Raw genomic sequence first — 13802 nt, forward strand, 5'->3', positions numbered from 1 at the left:
TTATTAGGCAAGTTGTATTTTTGAGGAATAATGTTATTACTGAACAACAACCATGTTCTCAATGAACCCAAACAACTCATTAATATCAAAGTTGAATGTTTTTGGAAGTAGTTTTTAGTTTGTTTTTAGTTTTAGCTATTTTAGGGGGATATCTGTGTGTGCAGGTGACTATTACTGTGCATAATTATTAGGCAAGTTGTATTTGTGAGGAATAATTTTATTATTGAACAACAACCATGTTCTCAATGAACCCAAACAACTCATTAATATCAAAGCTGAATGTTTTTGGAAGTAGTTTTTAGTTTGTTTTTAGTTTTAGCTATTTTAGGGGGATATCTGTGTGTGCAGGTGACTATTACTGTGCATAATTATTAGGCAACTTGACAAAAAACAAATATATATCCATTTCAATTATTTATTTTTACCAGTGAAACCAATATAACATCTCCACATTCATAAATATACATTTCTGACATTCAAAAACAAAACAAAAACAAATCACCGACCAATATAACCACCTTTCTTTGCAAGGACACTCAAAAGCCTGCCATCCATGGATTCTGTCAGTGTTTTGATCTGTTCACCATCAACATTGCGTGCAGCAGCAACCACAGCCTCCCAGACACTGTTCAGAGAGGTGTACTGTTTTCCCTCCTTGTAAATCTCACATTTGATGATAGACCACAGGTTCTCAATGGGGTTCAGATTAGGTGAACAAGGAGGCCATGTCATTAGTTTTTCTTCTTTTATACCCTTTCTTGCCAGCCACGCTGTGGAGTACTTGGACGCGTGTGATGGAGCATTGTCCTGCATGAAAATCATGTTTTTCTTGAAGGATGCAGACTTCTTCCTGTACCACTGCTTGAAGAAGGTGTCTTCCAGAAACTGGCAGTAGGACTGGGAGTTGAGCTTGACTCCATCCGCAACCCGAAAAGGCCCCACAAGCTCATCTTTGATGATACCAGCCCAAACCAGTACTCCACCTCCACCTTGCTGGCGTCTGAGTGGGACTGGAGCTCTCTGCCCTTTACCAATCCAGCCACGGGCCCATCCATCTGGCCCATCAAGACTCACTCTCATTTCATCAGTCCATAAAACCTTAGAAAAATCAGTCTTGACATATTTCTTGGCCCAGTCTTGACGTTTCAGCTTGTGTGTCTTGTTCAGTGGTGGTCGTCTTTCAGCCTTTCTTACCTTGGCCATGTCTCTGAGTATTGCACACCTTGTGCTTTTGGGCACTCCAGTGATGTTGCAGCTCTGAAATATGGCCGAACTGGTGGCAAGTGGCATCTTGGCAGCTGCACGCTTGACTTTTCTCAGTTCATGGGCAGTTATTTTGCGCCTTGGTTTTTCCACACGCTTCTTGCGACCCTGTTGACTATTTTGAATGAAACGCTTGATTGTTCGATGATCACGCTTCAGAAGCTTTGCAATTTTGAAACTGCTGCATCCCCCTGCAAGATATCTCACTATTTTTGACTTTTCTGAGCCTGTCAAGTCCTTTTGACCCATTTTGCCAAAGGAAAGCACGTTGGCTAATAATTATGCACACCTGATATAGGGTGTTGATGTCATTAGACCACACCCCTTCTCATTACAGAGATGCACATCACCTAATATGCTTAATTGGTAGTAGGCTTTCGAGCCTATACAGCTTGGAGTAAGACAACATGCATGAAGAGGATGATGTGGACAAAATACTCATTTGCCTAATAATTCTGCACTCCCTGTATAGAATTCACTTCATGTTTCATTCAGTTTATTTAACTGTACTTTGACACATTCATTGTAACATAATCCCTCCCTCCAGATGAATTCTTTCTTTTCCTTTTTAAAACTGTGTTTTTGTCAATCACAGTTTATTTAATGCAATTTCTTTTTATTAAATTACACGCTTTACAAGTCAGACATTCAGAGACTGGTGTGTGTCTTGCAGCCCCATCCTGCACCGCAGACACACACCAATGTCAGACTCTGTACAGGCTCTCAGTGACTCCTCCTATCAGAATCCCTTCAAAATTTTTATTATCTTATTTATTGGATGTGGTAAAATTCCCATTCATGAAACACTGTGTTATTTTCTGATCAACGTTAAGCATAATTTAGTAAAATTCACATATGAATTTCTTTCATGTAAAATCATGTATGATGGTCATCTGGTGACAGAGTTCTTATCTTCTCACATTCCTACTGTCACCACTAATCTACCAAGGCTGAAGCCCGATCATGTACGCGCACAAAATTCAGACATGCAAGCAGTCATTGTTACTACTTGAACATATTTCTCTTTTATGTATTGATCAAACTTATAATAATAATAATAATGGATTGGATTTATATAGCGCTTTTCAAGGCACCCAAAGCACTTTACAATGCCACTATTCATTCACTCTTCATAACTTTATGAAACCAGATATCAGAAAGAAGAACCATGCAGCCAATACAATTTTCAAGCTTGGCAGAGAAAACAACATTTTGGTTTTGACCATTGGAAACAGAGAAGCAGGATTGTTTCACAAGGCAGCAGAATGGGAAGAGAAAGACGCAGAAAGCCTTTTTTATTCCTGTGCCTTTGTTTTCTTACATGATAATTTGATTAGCAGTGAAAACAATGATATGCATGTTCAGTAGCTAACTTTGATTTTACATAAAACAGAGCAGTGTTTCACCAGCCCTTACAGGGTTTCTAATACTTCCTTATTTTCTGTTCCCTTGAGTACCATGGTCACCTCGAAGTAAAGCAGTTTGTATAGCTCTTTGAAGTTGCTGCTGTCCCAGGAAAGCTGGTTTTACCTGCTCGCCTCGATTGAAATCATCCCAGGGCAGGTTACAGACCTGTGTCGTCATGTTAATAAAAAGAGGAGGACGTTGAATTACAAGAGGAAATTAGACAAAAGAGAAATTGGATAAGGGGTGGAGATGAGGAAACGAGTGAGTCTGTGTTGAAAAACAGGTTGCTGTGTCATGATTACCCAACAGAGCAACACCTCACTGACGTGAGCCAGGATTTACACAAGAGGGGCTGCAGGAAGGCAAACTCAGGGTGAGACAGCAGTGCAGAGAAGAAAGAAAGGAGAGAAAAGTTTCGTGATGTCAAAGGGTAGACAGCCGGGCAGGAAAGTGAGACGTAAGTGAGAGAGATAAGAGAGAGGGAGGGCAGAGTGAAGGTTGGTGGGTGGGAGGAGAGAGAGATAGAGAGCACGGCCTGCCTGGCCTTTAGTCTTAACTCAGAGTTTTGTAACTTTCAGTCACAAAGACGGGGTGTCTGCAGTCACAGACAGAGCATTCATAAAGAGAAGAAGCGTGGTAGGCACTGTGTACAGAGATGACTGGAAGCTCTGCATCTGCTCACAGAGAAACTGCAGCAAATGGACACAAAGCTTCCTCAAACGGGACAGAACTCAAGCGTGAGGACGGAAAGGTAGAACTGGGGAAGAAGGTGACCCTGCTCCGAGGCATCTCCATCATCATTGGGACCATCATCGGAGCCGGGATCTTCATCTCACCAAAGGGAATCCTGAAGCACTCCGGAAGTGTGGGAGTGTCCCTGCTGGTGTGGATTGCCTGTGGCGTGCTGTCCCTCTTTGGTGAGTTGGAATATGAGCAGAGGAGTTCTGCTCTTGTAATATACTGGTGGAGCTTCAGAAAACTGTTTGTGGCTGTAGAGATTTAACAACAGACATAAAAAGAAGTCAGAAAAGTAACAAACAGAAGTCATTTGTTTTCTGTATAAAGTAAGATTAAAAAAGAAGAGATGTAACCATCACTGCCAAAAACACTGTCAGTATTGAAACCGTCGAGTAAGCTTCTTCTGTGCTAAAGCTGCTATTTTACAGTTCACTAATGCAAATATCAGAAGTGTAGTGATGATTTTAATATAAAGGCTCATCTCACAGCCACAAAAATCTGCTTCAAACCATGAGCTGAATGTTTCAGAGTAAAGTTTTATGGCAGCCATCAGGGCTGAACTCACTAACTTGGGTCTGATCTTCAAGTCTCAGTCAAACTTCAGTCTGCTTCACAGCATCGCTGTAAACATGGCTACACATACACAGTGACCTGATAACTCACTGTTGGAGACTGTAAAAGTCACACAGCATCAACACTTATAAAACTTTTTTCCTGCATGATTGCTGTGATTCTGCGACTTATTCTGAATATTCTCACACTTTGTGTCTCGCTCCAACAAATATGGACCTAACTATGCGTATTTGTAGCTTTGTCTTCAGCACCACAGTGGATTTCAAATCAAACAGTCAGGATGTGATTGAAATACAGAGTTTCAGTTTAATTGAAGGGTTTAACAAAAACATTGCACTGACTGTTTAGAAGTTACAGACATATTTATGCAGTTTCTAGAAATGTAAATGGACAAACTCATTTTACACATGAACATAACTCATTTGCTGTCAATGATGATCTCAAGTATTGAAACCCAAGGACCTTTACAGCAGCACTTCCGCCTGTTATCTGCATGTCCATGCCAAAATGTGGCCTCTGTCATGTTACACAGAGGATGTGCTATGCCTACAGGCTGTTTAGTCAGGTCAGAATCTGCAGTCTAATCCTGAATTCAGTTCTGACTGGTCAGAGTCTTATTGGGAACAAAAAGACTAAAAAAACACTGGAGAAGAGCAGAATCTGTTGTTGAATACCCACAGCAGTGCAAGTCCAACAAAGGAGAGCTGAAGCTCCACTGCGGTCTTTGCCTAAAGCACATGCAGGCCAGAGGTCAACAGAGATGGACATGGGCGAACACAGACAAAACCTCTGCCCGGGGGCTCTCCTGGCTCCACCTTCAACAGTTGGGCAATTCTTCACTTCCTGGTTTTAATTGTGTGCACTAATGATTTCTCAATTCATTTTCAAATCTTTGAAAAAAAATGACAGATGTGCTCATGGGTTTGTTACCTTGTGCAATATGTGAATATACATAATTGCTTGGTTTCTTTGAGAAAGATAACACTTGAATTATGTAATTTTTCAGACTCTCAGTGAACTTAACAACCACCAGAACTTACGAGATGTATCAATTCTGATTTGATCATTAACCACAGGACATATTAGCCAATCATCCTGACATGTAATAATGAACACCACAACTATTGCATGACCTCCTTTGAGCGAGCCGGAAGTAAAAACGTCTTTTTAACATGAAGAAAGCTCCAGCAGAACTGGAGGGGGCGGGGGGGGGGGGTAGGTTGAGGGGAGGAACACAGGACAAATACATGCTGTGGGAGAGAGTCAGAGATTAATCCAGTCCCAATAAAGTTTAAGACCACCTGAGAACTGGCTAACAAAGTTCCAAGTAGAGCTTCAACATGCTACAGGAAGAAATGGAAGTGAAACAAAACTTTTTTCTAGGTTCTAGGTTCTTTATTATTTGTCACATGCATAGTTATACAAGTATAACACACAGTGAAATGTAGCCTGACACGCTCCTCGACATGTGCAAAAATTGGGGGGGGGTGTAGAGGAAGAACATTATATATATATATATATATATATATATATACACATATAGTATATACACTGGGTGAATGTGCAGTAGTAGCAGCAAGCAGGTGAATTCTGTACATTAATATGAATAGACATCTGACTATTTTACAGGATAGACAATATAAACATATTTAAAATTAAAGTAATTGAAATGTACATTGTGCCTTGGTTTAGTATCTGGAAGAGTCCTGTCTCAGTCAATTATAGATGATGTGAGAGGGTGGGTGTGTGTGTTTAGGGCACGGATGGCTTGGGGAGAGAAGCTCCTCTTGAGTCTCTCTGTCCTTGCCCGGAAGATGCGGAACCTTCTACCAGATTGCAGAAGTTGGAACAGTTTGTTGCCAGGATGGGACGGGTCCTTCAGTATCTGCGCTGCTCTAGTCCGGCATCTCCTGGTGTAGGTGTCCTGAAGCGGGGGGGGGAGCAATCCTGCAGCAGTGTTCTGCTGTACGGATCACTCTCTGGAGAGCTTTTTGGTCCTTCACACAGCTGTTCCCGAACCACGATGTCATGTTCTATTCAATTCAATTCAATTCAATTTTATTTATATAGCGCCAAATCACAACAAGGCGCTTCATAGATACAGAGAAAAACCCAACAATCATATGACCCCCTATGAGCAAGCACTTTGGCGACAGTGGGAAGGAAAAACTCCCTTTTAACAGGAAGAAACCTCCGGCAGAACCAGGCTCAGGGAGGGGCGGCCATCTGCTGCGACCGGTTGGGGTGAGAGAAGGAAGACAGGATAAAGACATGCTGTGGAAGAGAGACAGAGGTTAATAACAGATATGATTCAATGCAGAGAGGTCTATTAATACATAGTGAGTGAGAAAGGTGACTGGAAAGGAAAAACTCAGTGCATCATGGGAATCCCCCGGCAGCCTACATCTATTGCAGCATAACAAAGGGAGGATTCAGGGTCACCTGGTCCAGCCCTAACTATATGCTTTAGAAAAAAGGAAAGTTTTAAGCCTAATCTTAAAAGTAGAGATAGTGTCTGTCTCCCGAATCCAAACTGGAAGCTGGTTCCACAGAAGAGGGGCCTGAAAACTGAAGGCTCTCCCTCCCATTCTACTTTTAAATACTCTAGGAACAACAAGTAGGCCTGCAGAGCGAGAGCGGAGCGCTCTAATAGGGTGATATGGTACTACAAGGTCATTAAGATAAGATGGGGCCTGATTATTTAAGACCTTGTATGTGAGGAGCAGGATTTTGAATTCAATTCTGGATTTAACAGGAAGCCAATGAAGGGAAGCCAAAACAGGAGAAATATGCTCTCTCTTTCTAGTCCCTGTCAGGACTCTTGCTGCAGCATTTTGGATTAGCTGAAGGCTTTTCAGTGAGTTTTTTGGACATCCTGATAATAATGAATTACAGTAGTCCAGCCTGGAAGTAATAAATGCATGAACTAGTTTTTCAGCGTCACTCTGAGACAGGATATTTCTAATTTTAGAGATGTTGCGCAAATGGAAGAAAGCAGTCTTACATATTTGTTTAATATGTGCGTTGAAGGACATGTCCTGGTCAAAAATGACTCCAAGGTTCCTCACCGCGTTACTGGAGGCCAAGGTAATGCCATCCAGAGTAAGAATCTGATTAGATACCATATTTCTAAGATTTTCAGGGCCGAGTACAATAACCTCAGTTTTATCTGAATTAAGAAGCAGAAAGTTAGCGGCCATCCAGGTCTTTATGTCTTTAAGACATTCCTGCAGTTTAACTAATTGGTGTGTGTTATCTGGCTTCATGGACAGATAGAGCTGGGTGTCATCTGCATAGCAGTGAAAATGTATGCTATGTCTTCTAATGATACTGCCTAAGGGAAGCATGTATAATGTAAACAGAATTGGTCCTAGCACTGAACCCTGTGGAACTCCATAATTAACCTCAGTGTGTGAAGAGGACTCTCCATTTACATGCACGAATTGGAGTCTATTAGATAGATATGATACAAACCACTGCAGCGCAGTACTTGTAATACCTACAGCATGTTCTAATCGCTCTAATAGGATATTATGATCAACAGTATCGAACGCTGCACTGAGGTCTAGCAGGACAAGCACAGAGATGAGTCCACTGTCAGAGGCCATAAGAAGATCATTTGTAACCTTCACTAAAGCTGTTTCTGTGCTGTGCTGAGCTCTGAAACCTGACTGAAACTCTTCAAATAAACCATTCCTCTGCAGATGATCTGTTAGCTGTTTGACAACTACTCTTTCAAGGATTTTTGATATGAAAGGAAGGTTGGAGATTGGCCTATAATTAGCTAAGACTGCTGGGTCTAGAGATGGCTTTTTGAGTAAAGGTTTAACTACAGCCAGCTTGAAGGCCTGTGGTACATAGCCGATTATTAGAGATAGGTTGATCATATTTAAGATCGAAGAATTAATTAATGGCAGGACTTCTTTGAGCAGTTTTGTAGGAATGGGGTCTAAAAGACACGTTGATGGTTTGGAGGAAGTAATTATTGAAGTTAACTCAGAAAGATCAACTGGAGAAAAAGAGTCTAACTTAACATCGATGGTACTAAGAATAGCTGTAGATAATATTACATCTGTGGGATGATTACTCGTAATTTTTTCTCTAATGATAAAAATTTTATTTGTGAAGAAGTTCATGAAGTCATTACTAGTTAACGTTAAAGGGATGGTTGGCTCAAAAGAGCTCTGACTTTTTGTCAGCCTGGCTACAGTGCTGAAGAGAAACCTAGGGTTGTTCTTATTTTCTTCAATCAGTGATGAATAGTAAGATGTTCTGGCTTTGCGGAGGGCTTTCTTATAAAGCAGCAAACTATTTCTCCAGGCTAAATGATGATCCTCTAAATTTGTGACACGCCATTTCCTCTCCAGATTACGAGTCATCTGCTTTAGGGTACGTGTTTGAGAATTATACCACGGAGTCAGGTACTTCTGATTTGAGGCCTTAGTTTTCACAGGAGCTACAGTATCCAGAGTCGTACGTAGTGAGGAGGTGAAATTATTAACAAGATAATCGACCTCTGTTGGGGTAGCGTTCAGATAGCTGCTTTGCTCTGTGTTGGTACAGGGCATTGGAGATGATAACAGTGGGTGGATTATATTCTTAAACTTAGTTACAGTGCTTTCAGAAAGACATCTACTTTGATAAAGTCTACTCTTCACCGCTGTGTAATCAATTATTGTAAAAGTAAATGTTATCAGGAAATGATCAGACAGGAGAGGGTTTTCAGGAAACACTGTTAAATGTTCAGGTTCGATGCCATATGTTAAAACAAGATCTAGAGTGTGATTAAAGTGGTGGGTGGGTTCTTTTACATTTTGAGAGAAACCAATTGAGTCTAATAACAGATTAAATGCCATGTTGAGGCTGTCATTTTTAGCATCTACATGGATGTTAAAATCACCCACAATAATTATTTTATCTGAGCTCAGAACTAAATTAGATATAAAGTCTGAGAAATCAGACAGAAACTCTGTGTAAGGCCCAGGTGGACGATAGATGATAACAAGTAAGACTGGTTTCTGAGTTTCACAGCTGGGGTGGACAATGTTAAGCATCAGGCTTTCAAATGAATTAAAAGTCTGTCTTGGTCTTTCATTAATTAATAGGCTGGTGTGAAAAATTGCTGCCACACCGCCCCCTCGGCCTGTGCTTCGAGATTTCTGGTAGTTAGAATGGCTCGGGGGTGTTGATTCATTTAAACTAACATAATCATCCTGCTGCAACCAGGTTTCTGTAAGGCAGAGTAAATCAATTTGTTGATCAATTATTAAGTCATGTACTAACAGAGACTTGGAGGAGAGAGACCTAATATTTAATAATCCACATTTCACTGTTTTACTCTTTGGTTCAGATGTGGATACTGTATTGTTCTTTCTTTGTGATTGTTTATGTTTAAGTTGTTTGTTGCTGGTTTTTAGTTTGTTTTTTGTCTTTTTGGAAGCTGACACAGTCTCTATGGAGATGGGTTTTTGGGGGGGTAGCAGGAGGAGAGAAGCTGCAGAGAAGCGTGTAAGACTGCAACTCTGCTTCCTGGTCCCAACTCTGGATAGTCATATTTTGGGGGGTTTAATAAATTTGTCCATATTTCTAGAAATGAGAGCTGCTCCATCCAAAGTGGGATGGATGCCGTCTCTCCTAACAAGACCAGGTTTCCTCCAGAAGGTTTGCCAATTATCTATGAAGCCCACATCGAATGTTCTGTGTGAGGATGTTCTCCATAGCGCCTGTATAGAAAATCCTGAGGATCTTTGGAGAGACCCTGAACTTCCTCAGTTGTCGTAGGTGATACAGGCGCTGCCTAGCCTTTTTGGTCTGGACCTGAATGTGGGCAGCCCATGTCAGGTCTGAGGAGATGTGGACACCAAGATACTTGAAGGACTGCACCCTCTCCACTGGAGCTCCATTGATGATAATGGGCTTGTAGTCTCTGTGCTGACCCCTTCTGAAGTCCACCACAAGCTCCTTGGTCTTGCTGACGTTCAGCTGGAGGTGGTTGTCCTGGCACCATGATGCCAGATTCTTCACTTCATCCATGTAGGCCGCCTCATCGTTGTTGGAGATGGCACCCAACACCACTGTGTCGTCAGCAAACTTCACAATGGTGTTGGAGCCATGGGTGGCCACACAGTCTGAAGTGTAGAGGGAGTAGAGCAGTGGCGAGAGGACACATCCCTGAGGTGCTCCTGTGTTGATGGTGTTGCTGTTGGAGAAGCACCTGCCCACCCTCACCACCTGAGTTCTGCCAGTGAGGAAGTCCAACACCCATGCACACAGACGGCTGTTAAGTCCCAGATCCCTCAGCTTTGTGAACAGTCTGCAGGGCACTATTGTGTTAAACGCTGAATGGTAAATGGTAAATGGACTGGTTCTTATATAGCGCTTTTCCACTCTTCTGAGCACTCAAAGCGCTTTACACAACTTGTGCATTCACCCATTCACACCCATTTGCACAAGCACAACTGACATTCACACACATTCATACTCCGATGAATGCATCGGAGAGCAATTTCGGGTTAGTATCTTACCCAAGGATATTTGGCATGCAGACTAGGGCAAGCCGGGAATCGAACCACCAACCTTCCGATCAGTAGATGACCTGCTCTACCACCTGAGCTACAGCCACCCCAGCTGAACTGTAATCAACAAACAGCATTCGCACATAGTTACCCTGTTTCTTGTCCACGTGGCTGAGAGTGGTGTGTAGGACGTGGGCGATGGCATCCTCTGTGGATCTGTTGGATCTGTAGGTGAACTGCAGCGGATCTGTAGGCGAACTGCAGCGGATCTGTGGTGTCTGGGATGGAGGAGGAGATGATGTTCTTCAGCAGCCTCTCAAACACCTTCATTACTACCGAGGTCAGTGCAACTGGCCGGTAATCGTTCAGGGATGAGGGTTTGCTGTTCTTGGGCACAGGGATGATGGTGGATCTTTTGAAGCATGTGGGGACCACAGACTTCGCCAGGGACTCGTTGAAGATGTAAGTGAACACACTTGCTAGCTGGTCAGCACAGCAGCGCAGCAGACGGCCGGTGATGCCGTCTGGCCCCGCCGCTTTCCTTGTGTTCACTCTCCTCAGCGCCGCTCGGACGTCATGCTCCGCGATGCTGGTCACCGGTCTCTCGCTGATGACGTCACTGTCCTCGGTAGTCAGGCGGTAGATAGCATTAGCCGCCTGGCTAACCTCAAAACGGGCAGAGTCGGCGTTGATCGGCGCAGTGTCCCTGGCTTTGTAGTCCGTAATTGTCATGGTTGGCTGTGTGGCAGGCGGGCAAGCAGGAGTGGTGGATCCAAAATGCAGGACTCAGACACAGAAGTTCAACTTAAAGCGCAGCTTTATTGCTGGAAAACCTCTTACTAACTAAACTCACCAAAAGACAAACAAAAACGCTGGTGGACTAAAACACTGAAGCAGAATACTGAACTGGAACTAGAGCTAGAGCTGGAAACAAAACACTGGTAACACGGAGGCAAAACACACACAGCTTGTTGAGGGTACGACGCAACACTGACACAGAGAAACACAGGGTCTAAATACACTGGGAAGTAACGAGGAGAATGAGACACAGAAGGAGAGCACAGCTGGGGGAAATTAGAACTGACGAGACAAGCAAAGCAGGACACATTCACATAAGTCACGGACCTTCAAAGTAAAACAGGAAGGATCACACAGAGACGCGAACTTGACACAGTGGAGACTGCAACTAAGAAACACAGACATAAACCATAAGGCAGAGGACTCTAAGAACCGAGAGACACAGAGGGGAACTCAAACATGCAGACACAGACTTACACAGAACAGAGGGGACATAGAGAAACATGAAGGGCAAGGGATCGAAACTAGAAACCATAGAAACTCACACAAGTACAATAATACAAAAATTACAAAGAACTGAAACGCTGGGTCAGGAGACCCAGGACCCTGACAGTAATGGTGCGTAGTCCGTGCCACATACTCCGTGTGTCGCCCTGGTGGAAGCGGGACTCCACACGTTCCCGGTACCTGCGTTTGGCATCTCTCACCGCGCGCCGCACGCCGTATGAGGCCGCTTTGTAGGCGCTCATATCGCCAGTGGCGAGACCCGCGTTGTAGGAGGCGGTCCTGGCGTTTATAGCAGTGCGGATCGATCTGTCCATCCACGGTTTCTGGTTTGGGAATGTGGTGACTCTGGCAGTGGGGATAATCTCCTCCGCTAGCATATTGACGAAGCATACTGCTACTTCCGTAAACTCGTTGATGTCGACTGCGCATACTCTGAACATGTCCCAGTCTACGTCGTTGAGTGCGTCCTGTAGCGTAGCTTCTGATTGGGCAGTCCACCGTTGTACCTCCCTCGTGGTCACGCCTTCCCTCCGTATGCTTTGTTTATACTGGGGAATGAGGAAGATGGCGTTGTGGTCAGACTTCCCAAAAGCCGGGTGTGAGACAGCTTTGTAGCCCTGCTTGTATGGCGTGTAGCAGTGATCCAAAATCCGATCCCCTCTCGTTGGACACGAGACATGCTGGTAAAAGTTTGGCATGACTTGTCTGAGGTTCGCTTTGTTAAAGTCTCCTGCTACAATGAGGGCTGTGCCCGGGTCCTTGTTTTGAAGCGAGCTCAGCACATCATGTAATTCGGACAAAGCCATACCTGTGTCCGCTTGGGGTGGGATGTAGACCGCCGTGGCGATGACTGAGGTGAACTCACGGGGCAGATAGAAAGGGCGGCACTTAATGCTCAGGAACTCCAGATGTGGCGAGCAGCCGCTGGAGAGAGTAGAAATGCTCCTGGCATCACACCACTTTCTGTTTACCATGAAACACACTCCTCCACCTTTGGTTTTGTTCGACTCTGCCGTTCTGTCCACGCGGAGCACAAAGAATGAATCCGACAAAGTTACGGCCTGGTCCGGCACGGTGGGGGACAGCCATGTCTCCGTGAAGCACAGAATGTTGCAGTCCCTCATGTCACGTTGGAAGGTGACCCTTGCTCTTAGGTCATCGAGCTTGTTCTCCATGGATTGTACATTGGCCAGTAGGATACTGGGCAGTGGTGCGCGATGCGCCTGCTGTCTCAGTCTGTTCCTAATACCAGCGCGTTTTCCCCGGCGCTTTTTTGTTCTGTGCCTCGGATGAGCGGCCCGTCCTTTGTTGTTCTCTGCGCCGCGTAGAATCTCTGGCGGCCAGGAAGGGTCAGGTTTAAAAGTGTCCAAGATTAGATGTGCAACCTTGGCACCGATGTTTACAAGTGATCCGCTGTCGTATACTATAAGACTAGAGGATTTTGGGATGTAAACCAGAGCAAAAAATAAGTAAAAAACAAGAAAAGTGGATAGTCGGAGCGGAGCGGTCAGGAAGGCGTCTGGACGTGGCCGCGCCATCTTGGAACATCAGTGATTCTTGAGATAAGGGACAAAACATGTCCAGCAGATAAAACCCAATTTTGTGGTTAAAAATATGCATACAAGTGTTACCCAACTGCCTAAAAGACAAACCATGTCATGGCTCGCTGTGTGGCAGGCAGGATGAGGACCCAAAATGCAAACTCACGGACTCAGGGGATAAACTCAAAATCACAGCTTTAATGCTGGAAGGCAGATCACAGAAAATACAAAACTTAAACTGGGAACCATAAACTAACACTCGCAGAGAGACACAGGGAAATCCACTTAGCATGAGGGAGAACGCGACACAGAACTGAGGGAGACGCGGACATAAATACACAGAGGGTTAACGAGGGAAGTGGGAACACACGGGGACACGGCTGACACAGATAACCATAACGAGACAGGGCGGGGTGAACGTAACATGACGTATACAGGCGCGAGAGGCACAAAGTAACAC

General features: G+C 44.1%; 1 protein-coding gene across 2 annotated transcripts in view; it reads left to right on the forward strand.

Annotated features, from left to right (window-relative positions):
• Positions 1-2968: 2968 nt before the first annotated feature.
• Positions 2969-13802, forward strand: part of slc7a11 (solute carrier family 7 member 11) — a 57394-nt gene continuing 46560 nt past the window's right edge. For both annotated transcript variants that reach the window (XM_085282252.1, XM_085282262.1), the window contains exon 1: positions 2969-3587. In XM_085282252.1, coding sequence (XP_085138378.1) covers positions 3326-3587 — 262 coding nt within the window. In that variant the 5' untranslated portion in view covers positions 2969-3325. The remainder of the gene's footprint in view (positions 3588-13802) is intronic.

This window comes from Mchenga conophoros, linkage group LG2, assembly GCF_057382185.1.
Source record: "Mchenga conophoros isolate Kocher_MC1m ecotype Shallow Benthic linkage group LG2, M_conophoros_male_GT1.1, whole genome shotgun sequence".
Taxonomy (NCBI): domain Eukaryota; kingdom Metazoa; phylum Chordata; class Actinopteri; order Cichliformes; family Cichlidae; genus Mchenga; species Mchenga conophoros.